Here is a 16246-nt window from a genome sequence, read left to right as displayed (position 1 = left end):
ATCAGTTTCTAGAAAGTAACAGGGAGAACTCTACTATGGATGTTCTAGGGCTTCAAAAGTCAAACTGACAAAGATAAGAAAGTAATTCATCATAAAATGAATATATTGAAGTATACATAAATGTACATTCATTCTTAAAGAACCAGAAGAACACTTATTAGAAAGATAAAGCATGACTCCCAATATATGTGAGGATGAAAAAAGAGATAATATCATTCTATTTTGGTAGCTATCTCTCCTTTCACCATGATTAAAAGGAATCATAAATAATAGCTTCTCACCACATTCTTCATCTTAAAAATCATTTTGAGATAGATTGTCTTCAATCCTGCACAAATTTAATGTTCATAATATTCTTAACTCTTGTTTTAACAGTGTCAGTGTTCAGGGTTTAAAATTATTCATTAAATGAGAGACTTATCATCTAGACTCTCATGTACAGTAGAGAGTGTAATATTGGCATGGTCTGAAGTATATCAGCATATTAATAAAATCAAGAAGGCAGTAGCAGTAAGTTCATTACTCTAGGCTTTAATTTTCTTCTCTACCAAAAATACTGTAATCTGCTATGAAATCAATTGTCAATCAGAGAACTCCCTTCCCTAGTCCCACTCATCCTGCTTTCTAAACTTCTACTAATGCAAAACAAAATGAAAGGATCCTAAATACCACAAACCATCACTTGATTCTTAATTTTAGAGGCAGAAATAGACAACTCCATGTGGATAAAAACATTTTTTATTTGATGTGTTTGTATAGGGACACTGTCAGGTTCTCTGATCTCAACAGGATCATGGATTTGGACTTAGAAGAAATAGTTCATAAATTGAACTACTTCACTGGAAAGGTTTTTCGTAATACTGTGTGTGTGTGTGTGTGTGTGTGTGTGTGTGTGTGTATGTGTGTGTTTGTGTGAATTTACTTTTTTAAAACTCTAGGCAATTAACCTCAAATATCTTTTCAGTGTCCAGAGAGATCAATTCCTTTTTTTTCCTCTCCAGGTATTTTACTTATTTTATTTTTTCCATATGTTCAAAAATATTTATACTGATTTTTTTTAGGTTTTTGCAAGGCAAATGGGGTTAAGTGGTTTGCCCAAGGCCACACAGCTAGGTAATTATTAAGTGTCTGAGACCAGATTTGGACCCAGGTACTCCTGACTCCAAGGCCAGTGCTTTATCCACTATGACACCTAGCTGCCCCCAAATGATGTTTTTTTTAGACATTACTAAAATATTCTTGTTTAAGATTAAACATAATACCCCCCCAAAATATAGACCCACATGAGCTATAAGGTAAAGGAAAGAGGAAATAATAATAATAATAATAATAATAATAATAATAATAATGGTAGCCAGGTGGCACAGTGGATGAAGCACTAGCCTTGGATCCAGGAGCACCCGAGCCCCCAAATCCGGCCCCAGACACCCAACAATCACCCAGCTGTGTGACCCTGGGCAAGCCACCCCAAATGCATTTCCCTTCAAAAACCACAAAAAAACCCCAAAATAAAATAATAATAATGATAAATAAAGATAATGATGATGATGATGGATAATGATAATAATAAAGGCGGCCAGGTGGTTCAGCAGACAGAGCACTGGCCCTGGAGCCAAGAGCACCTGGGTCCAAATGCGGCCTCAGATAACCAACAATCACCCAGCTGTGCGGCCCGGGGCAAGCCACTCAACCCCATTTTCCCTGCAACCCCACAAAATAATAATAAATAATAATAATAATAATAATAATAAATTTTGCTTCACTCTGTGTTCCAACACCTCCAGCTCTGTCGCAGGTGGGTCACATTCTTTATGATAAATCCATCACAAAAGCTATTTCCATATTTTTCTACCTTTGCCATTGCTGATCACAGCTCCCTCCATTCGTACTTCCCCATTACCATATGCTATATTTTCTCTCTCCTTTCACTCTGTCAGTCCTCTTAAATATGCTGTGGGGTAGCTGAGTGGCACAGAAGACAGATCCCTAAGCCCACATAACTCCCCTTAGGCCCAGCATCCAAACAACCCTGTGGTCCCTGACAGGCCATCCAATCCCAGCCCCTTGCAAGAAGTAAAAAAGAAAATGTGTTCTATCTGACCACTCTCCTCCCATGGTCTGCCCTCTCCTCCATCACCCACATCCCTCCCTTCCCCCATACCCCTTCTCTCCTTCTTACTCTAGATGTCTATACCCCATTGAGTATATATGCTGTCTCCTCCTCTCCTAGCCACATCTGATGAGAGTGAAGGTTCCCTCATTCCCCCTTGCCTTCCCTCCTTCCATATCATTGCAATAACTTGTTGTAATAAAAAAATCTTATTATATGAAATATCTTAGCCTATTCCACCTATCCTTTCTCTTACTTCCATTACATTTCCCTTTTTCACTATATCATATCTTCAAATTCATCTCTCTCCCCTGTGCTTCACCTATAAAAGCTCCTTCTACCTGCTCTATTAAATAAGAAGGTTCATATGAGTATTATCAGTATTATTTTTCTATGCAAAATACATGCAGTTCATCATTAAGTCCCTCATATTTTACCCTTCTCCTCCACTCTCTATGCTTCACCTGAGTTCTGTATTTGAAGATCAGACTTTCTGTTTAGCTCTGGCCATTTCAACAGGAACATTTGAAGTTCCCTGGTTTGTTGAAAGTCCATCTTTTTCCCTGGAAGAGGACATTCAGTTTTGCTAGGTAGTTGATTCTTGGTTGCATTCCAAGCTCTTTTGCCTTTTGGAGTATTATATTTCAAGCCCTATGAGCTTTTAATGGAGCTGCTGCTAAGTCCTGTGGGATCCTGACTGCAGCTCCATGATATTTGAATTGTGTCCTTCTGGCTGCTTGCATGATTTTCTCTTTGACTTGGGAGTTCTGGAATTTGGCTATGATATTCCTGGGTGTTGTTTTTTTGGGATCTCTTTCTTGGGGAGATCAGTGGATTCTCTCAATTTCTATTTTGCCCTCTGCTTCTAGGATATTTGGGCAATTTTCCTGTAGGAATTCTTTAAAAAATGATGTCAAGGCTCTTTTCCTGATCTTGATTTTCAGGTAGCACAATAACTTTTAAATGATCTTTCCTGAATCTGTTTTCCAGATCAGATGTTTTTTCAATGAAATGTTTCACATTTTCTTCTAAATTTTTCATTCTTTTGGTTTTGAAGTATTGTGTCTTGATTTCTCGCAATGTCAGCAGCTTCCCTCAGTTCCATTCTATATCTGAAGGATTTATTTTCCTCGGAGAGCTTTCTTATCTCCTTTTCCATCTGCTTTTTAAAGAATTCTTCTCCTCAATAAATTTTTGAACTGTTTTATCCATTTGACTTATGCTAGTTTTTAAATGTTATTTTCTTCAGCATTTTTTTGGATCTCCTTGACTAAGCTTCTGACTTCTTTTTCATGCTTTTCCTATACATCTCTCTCCAATTTTTCTTCTGTATCCTTCACTTGATTTTCAAAATCTTTTTTGAGCTCTGTCATAGCCTGAACCCAATTTCCGTTTTTCTTGGAGTCTTTAGATGTAGGAGTTTGGAATTACTCATCTTCAGATTGAGTATTTTGATCCTTCTTGGGATCATAATCAATGTATTTCTCAATGATGTTCCTATTTTTTCTCTATTTACTCATTTCCCCAGCCTGTGCCTCCTGGGGTGCTTCCTGAACTTTTGAATATTATTGGGACACCACCCATAAGGATCTCAGTGTGTGTGAAACTCTGACTTCCCTCATAGTCTATGAATGACCACAAGTTACACCCCTCTGCCACAGGGTTGAGATGGGGGGACCCTAGACTACAATCAGGATCTGAATGTGGTCAGAGCCCCAGAGTCCTGTTCCAGGTACAGAGGACAGACCTTAGAAGTCTCTCTCCTCTCCCCTACCTAGGCTAAGCGCTCAAGGCTCCTTTGCCTGGGGGCTCCTGCTTACCTGCTCAGCCTGCTTCTGGTTCCTGGATCTGGGTGGCTGGGGCCACACTTCCCGCTGAGGGCTCTAAGGGTTGGGCTTCATGTGCTCGCTCTTGCAGAGGGCCCCCACTGATCTTCCAAGTTGTGTCTGGTGCTCCCTGGGGTAGGTCTGGAAAACTGCTCCCGCTACTGTGAACCGGGGCTCCCAGTGCCCTGGGTCTGCCTCTGGAAGGCTGAAATTCCTTCACCCTGACAGCCACCCCTCTAAATTTTTAAGAGACAGAATAGCTCCACTCCACAGGGTTAGAGTCCTTATTTTATGAGTTTTGAAATATTAGAAAGAGAGAACACCTAAGAGAGGATCTTCTCTTGTCGCCATCTTGGCTTCCCCCCCCAATCAATTCCTAATCCAACTATTGTTACTTAAACATTTATTTTGAAATAAAGACATATAAATTGATACCTAATTAGTTTCCAAACATTAGAGTCTACTTCTACAGCCGATTTTCTCTCCTCAAATGACCACTATCACTTCTATGCTGGGCTACTGTAATAACCTCCTTATTGGGTTCCCAATACATCAATACATCTTCAACAACGATGCAAAAATAATCTTTCTAAAATGTGCCTGACCAATTCACTTATTCCCCAAGGATGCAGTCCCTCCAAGATAAAATATAAACTTCTGAGCTGAGCATTTAAAATCCTTTGTATTCTGTCTATTCTGCCTCTAACTTACCTCTCTAGACTAATTTCAAGTTATTTCCTTTCACAAATTTATTTCTCAGTCAAATTGTCTTACTTGATGTTCCCCTTTCTTGGTACTTTATTATTGATCTTTGTTTCTTTTCATAGGTTACTGAATATTCTGAGAATTTACTTCTTCCTCTGAATTCCTTGCCTTCTTTGTATGTACCTTTCCTAATCTTGCTAGTTGTTATTGTATTCTCTCTTCTTAAATTACTCCTTATCTGTTTACAAATTCTATTTCCCCATAAAACATAAGCTCTTTGAGGAAAGGTCTTTTGTTTTGTTTTGATTTAAATTGAATACCTAGTGCAGGTTTGAAGGTACTTAATAAATGATTTTGGGATTAGAAAATTACACTTAAAATCCATGAATTATCAACTTTTCATTAGACAAAATTGGGCATCTTTTAATTTATTGTATCTTTTCATATGAAGATGGAAATACCCCTGATAGTTATTGTTGCAGACGGGGTAAGCAAAAACAAGCTTTGAGCCCAAAAAATATGAAGGAGACTCCTTGGCAATATTAACTCTCTTTCACAGAATATTAGAACTGGAAATGGGGGCGGCTAGGTGGCGTAGTGGATAAAGCACTGGCCCTGGAGTCAGGAGTACCTGAGTTCAAATCTGGTCTCAGATACTTAATAATCTAGCTGTGTGGCCTTGGGCAAGCCACTTAATGCCGTTTGCCTTGCAAAAGCCTAAAAAAAAAAAGAACTGGAAATGATCTTATAGACCAAACAGTTAAATTTATTTACTGAAAGATAGGAAAACTGACACCCAGACAGGGAAAATGTCTAACCCAAAGTTAGATAACTAATTAATGGCATATCTCCGTCTCTAACACAGATTCCTCACTCAAGAACCCCTGTTTCCACTCCATCCAGCCATGTCCCAGACCATTTGTTACTCAGTTAACTTCTCATGGTCACATTGAGATCTATTTGTTCAGTTTTAATTTTTAAACTGAATAATATGGCCCATGTTTGGTCTTAATAATTATGTTCTTGATAATTATAATTTCTTAGATTATTCATTCGAATGAGTATGTGTTGGGGGCGGGGGGGAAGAGGCTTGGCGGTCGCTTAGAGGGGGGAAACATAATCACCTTATAAGGGAATGTTACAGAACTCGGCCCCTCATTGAGTAAGAGTTCATGGGAGGGAGGACAGAGGGGGATAAAAGGGTCTGCTGAGAGGTTGGGGGGAGCGGGAATGTGATCACAGAAGAATAAAGACTCATGACCCACCTCAGGCGCTCTGTCTGGTTCTTCCCCCATCAAAGAGTGGGGGCCGGAGGTACCCCCGAAGACTCACCACGCGTTGGGACTGGTGAGTAAGAGGACGGACTAGCATTAAGAAGCCGGCGTTGTAAATAAAAACCCGGCAAGTGGTGCCGAAACCCCGGGACCTGATTTTGCTAGGGGAACGTCTGAATCCGCTGGTCGGATTCTCCAGACAGCCTCGGTCGTTTCTGACCGGGAGGAAGGAGAGGGCGTTTACTCTCAGATATTGCCTGAGGGGACATATCCCTATTGTGTTGACTATGCTTTCTTTCTCTCCCCTTTCTCCTTCTACTCTAATCACGCTCCTTGCCGTGCTGGCCTGTCTGATTGTGCCCTGCTTCCTCCTTCTCTTTTGCCGAACGGGAACTTTCCAGTTCTGCCACCTGTTAGGATTGCAGCCTCGGCTAGTAGACAGCATGGGGGGCCGGAATAGTATTCCCCGCCTTTGAGCCGGAGGAAAAAGAGGCCGTTGCAGGGCAGCTTTATAAACTCTGCGCTAAGCATGGCCGTAAATTACCTATCAAGACGTGCCGTGCTTTTGTTGAGAATATCTGGAACATCTGCCCTTGGGTGCAACATAGTGGGATCCAACCAGATAAATGGAAGGTGGTAGGGCAGCAGATGGCCTCCTATAATGACACCTGCCCGGGAAAACTGACCCCCAAGGATTTTACAGTGTATAAGATAGTGGATGCAGCCCTGCATCCCCAGAAGGTGACTTTAGCACGAACAATCAGCACTCAGGTGGGTAGCTCGTTGGCGGGATCGGATTCAGAGGGCTCAGAGGAAGAGGGAAGGCCACTCCCTCCCCTGTATCCGTGGGAGGAACTTAGAAGAAACAATGGGGGGAACAAGGGGCCCCCAGGGAGAAGATTCAGGGCCGGAAGTTTCCGAGCGCGGGAAGGGAGGGGTGCAAACAGTCCTCAGGTGGTGGCAGGAAGAGGAGCGTGAGTAGGTGGGACCGGGAGGCTGCTGACGAGGAGGGAGAAGTCCGCGCTGATTGGACAGCTGCCGCGCCCCCAGGCTTGGCGGCCCAGCCAGGAAACAGAGGCAAAAAATCCCCCGTGTTCCTTGTCCGCCCTTCAGAGATCCCCTCAAGGGCTCCGCCCATCCGGCCTACTTGCCACCAGTGCCTCCATAGCAATAGAGAAAGGGGAGGAGGTGGACTGGGATGACTGGGGCCTCTACCCGGTATTTACGGACCCCCCTTACCGGAGCCCGAGACTACCGCCCTGTCCCTTTTAAGATGCTTAAGGAACTTAAGGAGGCCGTGACTAAATACAGCCCAAGCTCCCCTTATGTAAAAAGACTGATGCAAAACCTCTTTGCTACGCACCCTTGGACCCCTGCTGACTTTGACGAGATTGCAGCCGCGTGCCTAGATGCCTCCTTATATTTAGCTTTTAAGGCTCAGGCCCGCAGAGAGGCCTCTAAGCTGGCAAAATCCCGGGGTTATACTCCCCTGGATTTAGCCATTGACCTCCTGTGTGGAACTGGAGCCTATACTGACCCTGCTGTTCAGGCCCAGTATGGCCAGTTTGAGCTAGAGACTGTTAAAGAAACTCATGTTGCAGCTTGGGATAAGATTGGAGCCATGAAAGGGGGAGAGCCACACAGAAGTTGGTTGGGCTGAAGCAGAGAGCAGATCAGACACCCCTCTCATTTGTGAACGAGGTTAAAGAGACAGTGACTCGTATAATGGGAGACACCCCGGGATCTGATCTACTTATGAGGACAATTGATTAAAGAGGGTCTTCGCCCCAAAGGGATCGCAGCCATTAGCAGCCTTCCCCCCGACGCTTCATTAGAAGAAATTGTTGACAAATTGCTGGACATGCCCAGCGAGGATTCAATTCAAGCCTTAGTGACTGCCATGGAGAACCGGGGAGGATAGCCTCCTGACCGCCCTTCACGGTATGCAGGTGAGACCCACCTGTTTTGGGTGCGGAAAGCCAGGGCACCTCAAAGCACAGTGCAGGCAGCGACCCCCCTCCACTTCAGTTCCGACCTGTTATTCCTGTGGAAAGCCAGGTCACATAGCCAGGTTCTGCCGATCCAAAGGGAAGTCGGGAAAAGGGAAAGGGAGGGGCCCGGCCGCGGGGCCCCCCCCCCGTGCTCGAAGACAGCGGCCCCATTACTGTGACTATCCCCGTGAGGGTTGACTATAGAGAAGGGACACAGCAGAGAGAGATCGGGCCTTGGGAAACCTCGATGATTCCCATTGAGCTAAATATTTTCCCAGCGCTCATCACAGGGGCTGAGAGATGTGTGGACTTAGTCACCCATACCCAGGTCATTTTTGGTCCCGGAAGTCCCCACATCCGTAAGGGTCACAAACCCCCACCCCTTTCCCACCTTGGTAAAACAGGGCCAAGAGGTAGGAAAGGCGCTGCCCTTGCGGACCCCTCCAGCTCATGTGAACTGGGTCCACCCGGGTCAGCTCTGGGCGACCCACTGTTAACCGTCACGGTGGAAAATCAGAAGCTCGAAGGGATAATTGACACTGGAGCCGATTGCTCTGTCATAAATAGGGGACAGTGGAGGCGCGAGTGGCCACTCCTACAGAGCCCTCAAGCAGTGACGGGGGTGGGGGGCAATAGATCTGCCATGAAAGCAGCACACGCCTTACGGTGGTCAGCTTTGGAAGAATCTGGACTCTTCACCCCACTGTGCCTACCCGACCTCCCTTATGCATTATGGGGTAGAGATATCTTGAGCCAGCTTAACCTGACACTTGCCACCCCTGATAGCCTGCGGGGGAAATTAATTGGGGCCACTCTAGAGATGAGCTTTTCCCCCAGAATAACATGGATTAATAAGAAACCTATTCGGGTTGAGCAGTGGCCCCTGACAAAAGAAAAGCTCATCGCCCTCACAGACATAGTAATGACCCTCCTGCACGGAGAACAAAGTGGAACCGTCCCTTAGCCCGTATAACTCCCCCGTCTTTGTCATAAAAAAGAAAGGGGGGGAGTTGGAGAATGTTGATTGATCTTCGGGCAGTAAATGCCAACATGGTACCCATGGGGACCCTCCAACCTGGTCTCCCTATGCCCACTGCAGTCCCGCAAGGGTGGACTATTATAGTGATTGATGTTAAAGACTGCTTCTATAGCATTCCCCTCCACCCGGAGGACAAAGGAAAAATTTTCCATTTCCCATTCCACCGGGATCCCTTACAATCCCACTGGCCAAGCTTTGGTAGAAAGAGCAAATCGCACACTCAAAACTACGCTTTTTTAAACAGAAAGGGGGAGTTGGCAGGTCACTGACCCATTCAGACCTGTCTCAGGTACTATTTACCATGAATTTCCTACAAGTCAGGGATGACGGCACTACAGCCGCCCAGAGATTTTTCTCCCCAAAAGGACATGCTAAGAAAGAACCAACGCTCCTGCCCTCTCCCACCAAGGCCCTACCAGGCTCTAAAGTCATGTGGAGAGATGAAGAGGGAGGTTGGCATGGCCCCTGTAACGGTAAAGAACAGAAGACAGGGCCACCTGTCATTTCATCCCGAGGATAAGATAGAAGAGCCAGAAAGATGGCTCCCTGTTTACAAGATAAGAGACCTTGATTAATGCCCAACCCTACGGGGTGAGAGGAATTTCTTTCTTTTTCAGGCCTTCTGATCATCGTAGGGATCCTTGGAGGTGCTCCATCTGAAGGAAATCCGACATGGGGAATACTCCGAGTTATTCCCTCTCCCCTTCCGGTAGCACAGAACTCCCCGATCTACCCTCGCCTGCTAGTGACCAATACATCGATGGGGCTCCCTTCTGCCTCGGTGGGGCCCCTCATGTGTGGCCACAGGGGAAGACATCGAGGATCCCATACCATGGAGGGATTGCCAGATGGCGGGAGGATACCCCCTTGAGGGTGAACAAGGACGCTGATTCTGGGAATCACCCTACTTGTTGTCTGTTTCTGCCGCCTAGCTAGGCGACAGAGGGGCTATATGCTTCTTACTCAGAAAGCCTTCATGGCCATGGAGACAGGGGAGGATCCCCAAGTCTGGCTAGCCGCCATGCATGACGTGTGACACCTAGGGGTAAGACGAGGTAAACCCCAAGACGGGCAACTTCTCCTGACCCAGCCACCTAAGACGGGCAAGGTCCTGGGTTGAAGGAGATGACCTAAGACAGGGTTCCTCGCCCCCGGCGGATCCCCAAGTCTGGCTAGCCGCCATGCATGACATGTGACACCTAGGGGTAAGACGAGGTAAACCCCAAGACGGGCAACTTCTCCTGACCCAGCCACCTAAGACAGGCCCTGAGGGTGTCGGGCGCCTAGGACGGGCAAGGTCCTGGGTTGAAGGAGATGACCTAAGACAGGGTTCCTCGCCCCCGGCTATCAGAGGCCAGTAGAAATGACACCGCTTAAGGCTAACCTCAGCACCGCTTAAAGTCACACCAAGTGATAACCTTGTAAAACAGAAAGGGGGAGATGTTGGGGGCGGGGGGAAGAGGCTTGGCGGTCGCTTAGAGGGGGAAACATAATCACCTTATAAGGGAATGTTACAGAACTCGGCCCCTCATTGAGTAAGAGTTCATGGGAGGGAGGACAGAGGGGATAAAAGGGTCTGCTGAGAGGTTGGGGGGGAGCGGGAATGTGATCACAGAAGAATAAAGACTCATGACCCACCTCAGGCGCTCTGTCTGGTTCTTCCCCCATCAAAGAGTGGGGGCCGGAGGTACCCCGAAGACTCACCACGCGTTGGACTGGTGAGTAAGAGGACGGACTAGCATTAAGAAGCCGGCGTTGTAAATAAAAACCCGGCAAGTATGTGATATCATGATAAATTAATAAGCTTGGTTCAGAATCCTGACTCTTTTTTTATAATCATGCAACTTAGCTAATTTCATTAATAATTTTGGAAGGCAAGAAGGTTAGATGAAAAAAAACCAAGTTTGGTATTAGACATGCTGAATTTAATGTCTACTGAATATAAAGTTCAAGAGATCTGTGTAGTTGGAGATTTGAAAATTGAGATCATAAGAGGGGGAAGGATATATAAGGATGATAAATTTCTGCAGAGAGAAAGAAGAGAAGAGGGCCTAAGACAAAGCCCCATGCATACTTTTGTTTAGGGTGAACTGAATGAGTATGTTGCAAGAAGTAGTCAGAGAGGTAGGAGGAGGACCAAGAGAAAATGGTGTCCCAAAAATCTAGAGAAGAGATTATCATGGAGAAGAGAGTGATCAACAGTGTAAAGATTACAAAAAGGATCAAGAAGAATGAAAACTGGGAAAAGGTTTAGATTTGGAGTTAAAAAGTCATTAATAATTTTAGAAAGAATCATTTTGGTGGAATGATGAGGTAAAGAGGTTACCAATATAGTAAGAATAGAAAATGGAGGCCCTTATGGATGACTTTTGAAGGAATTTATCCACAAAGTAGAGATATAGGATGATAGTTATAGGAAATGGAAGGATAAAGAGAGGATTTGGGGGGGGGAGGGGGAGACATGGGAAGTTAAAAAAAGCCAGAAGATTTCAAATAATTGAATGGGAATGACAAATTAGGCAATTTGTTGGTGGAGATGAGGTGGAATGGAATTTCTTTTAAGTGGTTGTAGGCAGAGGGGTTAATCTTGATAATCTTGAATGCCTTAAATTTTTTTTTGGCTATAAAATGTCAGACTGTCTTGAGGAAGGGGAAAGGAATGTCATGAAATATTTAAGGAACCATGAGAAAATGTGAAGGAAGAACTAAGGATAATGGAATAGTGACTTGATAAAAAAAAATATAGAAAGTTTGCCCAACGTCAATGAATGCCTGTTTGAGACTGTATAATATAAAGTTAATTGGGTCCAATTAGAATGGTTGCATAATTTTCTCCATGTTACTTCACCAGCATAAGTATAGTATTAGAGGTGGTAGGTGCAAGGTAGACTATTGACAGGATGTAGTCAGTCACATTCAAGAAATGGATAGAGTGGAACTGAATTGATTTACTAGAGCATCAAGACAGGCAAAAGAGGAGACAAAAACTAGTGCAGAGATGATAGTCTTGGAAAAATTTGAAGTGTTAAGAGAGTGGGGAAGAGTAGAGCTTGGTAAGAGAAGTCAGAGGAAGAGGTTGAGTAAATGGATTATGGTCAGATAAGAGGATTTCAGAATTCTTGAACATAGAGGTGGCATATTTGTGAGTGATAGCAAGATCTATGATATGATGATCCTTGTGTGTGTGACTGAGGTGAGGTGGAGAATTGAGTATGGGAAGGGAACAGCTTGAGGAACTGAATGGTTAGATGTTTGAAGGAGAGTCAATACATACATGGAAGTTGCCTAAGATGAAAACAGAGTTTGATAAGAGAAATATCATGAGCAGGTAATAAATTTAATGAGGAATGAAGGTAAGTAACCTGGATATCTTGAGAAAATAACTATTTTTATTTTATGTAGATTAAATGAGCCTCCAAGGAGGAAAGATTACTGAGTAAATAGGGTTGAACTTGTATGTAGCAATGGGAAAAATTAATATTCCAACTCACTTCCCTCAACCAGTGAGTCAAAAGGAATGAGCAAAGGTATAGTCAATACTAGGATGGGTGGTTAAGGATACTGTGTGAATCATTCTGGAAGATGGAGAGTGTCAGAGAAGAAAAGATTTTTGCATAAAGGAAATTTATTTCTAATGGAATAGGAATTTCATAGAAGGGGTAGTAGGTGGTATTTTTTTTAGGTTTTTGCAAGGCAAATGGGGTTAAGTGTCTTGCCCAAGGCCACACAGCTAGGTAATTATTAAGTGTCTGAGACCGGATTTGAACCCAGGTACTCCTGACTCCAAGGCCGGTGCTTTATCCACTATGCCACCTAGCTGCCCCAGGTGGTATTTTTCATTGAGATTTTGGAGTGAAAAGATTGAGGGAGATAGAAATAAAAAATTGGGTAGTGGGGATGGAGAATGATATTTGTCCTTCATTTTCAAAGATGAACATGACATCAGGGAGGTGATGCCATGATAAGCACATGAATTGGATTTGTGTGAGGGGGGTGCTGTGCTAAATCACAAACCTTACTTTTTCCTCCAGAACCATCTGGGTCCAATATGAGTCAAGACAATTGGATTATGGCTTCAGATATGAGGTAATCCAGGTAAAGTGACTTGCCCAAGGTCACATAGCTAGAAAGTGTCAAGTGCCTGAGCTTGAATCCAACTCCTTTCCTCCTGACTCCATGACCAGTACTCCATCTACTGTGCCACTTAGTTGCCCTAGGAGGGGTAGAGAATGGGCTTTGGAGGAAGACCTTCTGTGTTTTGAAATGTGATTTTGCAGATAAGAATGCAGAACCTCAGAGAGGTTAAATGACTTGTACAACAATCCAGTTATTAAGTATGTTTAATGTTGGTCTTGAATTGGGTCTTCCTGACACTGAATCTAACATTCTAACATCATGGCATTTTGCATCAGTTTAATAAGTAATAGATGAATAAATATTAATTTTTATTTATTGCAATAATTTTTCTTGTCACAGACATGGCTTCTTCACTTATCTTCATGGTATTATTTTATTTTTTAGGCTATTAACTACCTTTGTACTGGCTTTGCCTCCCTCCTAACCTGTGCATCTTAGAATCTTCAGGTTCTTTTAAGGCTCAGTTCAAATTCAGCCTTCAACATGAAGCCTTTCATAAACCCTCCACAAATTAATAGTGCTGTCCCTCCAATTATTTTTTTTTCTATTTTGTACAGTCATATGAATTCGGTCATATGGAGACCATTTTCTGTGGGCAGAAGTAAAGTCTTTAGCAACTTAGAGTGAACTCCTGCAGAAAAAAATGAAATTACATTCAGAAAAAAACAATGACTTTTCTCTCATCTTCTCTCCTCTCTGAGGAGAAATAAAATTGACCAAACATAGGAAGTTTGAATAAGATTCATGTGTAGCAGATAGGCTGTCAGTTTTGCTTTTGGTTTATCATGTGAGTCAAGAAACAGTCAGATTAAAGTCTGTGAGAAAATTGAATTAATGTTTTTGCTTGGGGCTTTTCCTAGAGTTAGATGGGCTACAACTGCCTCTGATTTCTAAGCTATAAGTGGTTGCTGACTTTCCATTTAAAATATTAGATAACTCATGTTTGGTACCTCCTTCTTATTGTCCAAGAGAGCATTGGTTAAATACAAAGTTTTCCTATTGCTTAAAGTTTGTTCACATTTCTTTGCTTAATTATTATTAATAGGGATGGCTAGGTGGCACAGTGGATAGAGCGCCGGCCCTGGAGTCAGGAGTACCTGAGTTCAAATCCGACCTCAGACATTTAATAATTACCTAGCTGTGTGGCCTTGGGCAAGCCACTTAACTCTATTTGCCTTGCAAAAACCTAAAAAAAAAAACCCTAAATATTATTAATACCAGTTAAATAAAGTTAATATTGATACTGTTCTGATGAATGAGATCCACTGGTGTGAAGGGAAACCACAGAGAAGGGGGTCAATGATGACAAGAACTTTATATGTTAACAATGATAACAATGCATTTTAAAGCAAACAGGAAGTTGAGGATCTATGTCCAAATTTATGAGGATTCTATCAAAACTAAGAGCTACTGAGCTACATGAGAGATTATCCTAGCAACTGTCATCTTTAATAAACTTCTCTAAATCAGAGAAATAGCAAGTCATGTTTGTTTTTAGTGAGCTAGGAATCTAGTGAGTAGTTGGAACCTCCATCATTCTCCATATCTTCACAAAGAAAATCTAGACCTTATTTTGGACAATTGACTTAGGGGATTTAAGCCTCCCTAGGCTTTATTTTGGACTGATGTCTCAGGAGATATAAGGATCTCTAGAACTTCTTTGGGGAGATTACTCATTCTCAACGAGTTTCAGGTTCATTTGTACAACAAAATGTAGAATTCTAGTTCTAATATCTTGTTATCCACCAAGCACAGACCAAAATAATTATGTATATATTCAGTTTTAAGATATTAAACATAGTTAAATAGCATTTGGAACATTCGAACATTTCAATGAAAAGATTGAACACTGTCCTGTAAATTAATCATCCATGTGAGTAATATTTGAAAATTCTGACAGATTCTCTCTGAAGGAAAAAATTTGGAAATACTTTTACCATATTTTACAAAGTTTCTCCCCCCTCCCCACAATTTGATTTTTCTTGTTCATTTTTAAGAATTGGAATGCCATTTTGGTTCTTTTTCCTGATATCAGACATAAGTTCTTATTATATACATAAGTATATAATATCTACAAGTTTTTTTCAATCTAGCCATACTCATATGTAGTTCAGTTTCTCTTTTCAGTATAAAACATTCTAGTCCTAACACATTAATACTACCCTAGAATGCAAATTTTCAAAATATTGATGTGTTTAAATTAACTACCCAACCAACTGATACAGAATTAAATTGTAGGCTGAAACATGGTAGGGATCAGGGACAGATTCTTTTTATTTTTTTTATTAATCTTGCCAACTGACTAAAATAGGTACAGATCACTGATGGAAATAGTTTTAAAAAATTCGACATATGCCACTTACTTGTGTAAGTTAGCTGAAAGCCTTGGTCAGTGTCTGATCCATTTGTATTGAATTCCATCCACAAGTGGTTAGATGTGCTATTGAGGATCAATCCCATCAATTCATTTTTAGAAAAGGCTCCCAGAGGGCGTGAGGTACTGTCTTTTCCATCAAAAACCTAATTAAAAAAACATGACTGGTGACTCTCTTTTTCTTGACTTTTTCCATTTGTTTGATCAACTTATGACAAGAAATTCAAATTTTATTCAAAACAATTTCAGTCTTCAATAAATTACAGTGAGGAACTATTCAATAAATAGTGTATACTTTCTTAACAGAAAAAATAAAAAAAGGACCAGTCACAGAAAGATGTCAATAACATAATACTGCATCTATATCTATGTCTCTTTCTATATATATATTGATAGATATATGAATAGTCATTTTAACATAGCATTTTATATACATTATCTCCATTGCTGTATAGGCAAATCAAGAGAACTCTAGATAAGAACGCATTACCTTGGGAAAGTCATCTGTGGTGAATTTATTAAGGGGCACGATTAATAGGATCAGGTCATATTGTGATCTACATTTTTGGAGGGAATACCAATATCAGTAAGTTACACTGTAGAATTAAAGTCATCACAAAACTTTTTTTAATTGATGTTACAGATTTGCTAATAAATTGAAAATCAAAAAGATCTCTTGATAGCCTAAGATGCTCCAGAGGGCATTTGGCTTGTAGATTATGTAAATCTGACTAGAATGAAGGTGAAAAATTAATATTTTTTACCATGAATATATAATCTAAAATCCTAT

At 42.1% G+C, this 16246-nt stretch overlaps 1 protein-coding gene across 1 annotated transcript in view; it reads right to left on the bottom strand.

Annotated features, from left to right (window-relative positions):
* CSMD1 (CUB and Sushi multiple domains 1) overlaps nt 1–16246 on the bottom strand; it is a 2413561-nt gene that overhangs the window by 558047 nt on the left and 1839268 nt on the right. The window contains exon 30 of the mRNA XM_074209535.1: nt 15446–15602. Within this exon, the coding sequence (XP_074065636.1) occupies nt 15446–15602 (157 nt within the window). The remainder of the gene's footprint in view (nt 1–15445; nt 15603–16246) is intronic.

This window comes from Macrotis lagotis, chromosome 1 (assembly GCF_037893015.1).
Source record: "Macrotis lagotis isolate mMagLag1 chromosome 1, bilby.v1.9.chrom.fasta, whole genome shotgun sequence".
NCBI classification, from domain to species: domain Eukaryota; kingdom Metazoa; phylum Chordata; class Mammalia; order Peramelemorphia; family Peramelidae; genus Macrotis; species Macrotis lagotis.
Note: the sequence above shows the minus strand (reverse complement) of the source record. Positions and strands in the feature narration are given on the sequence as shown.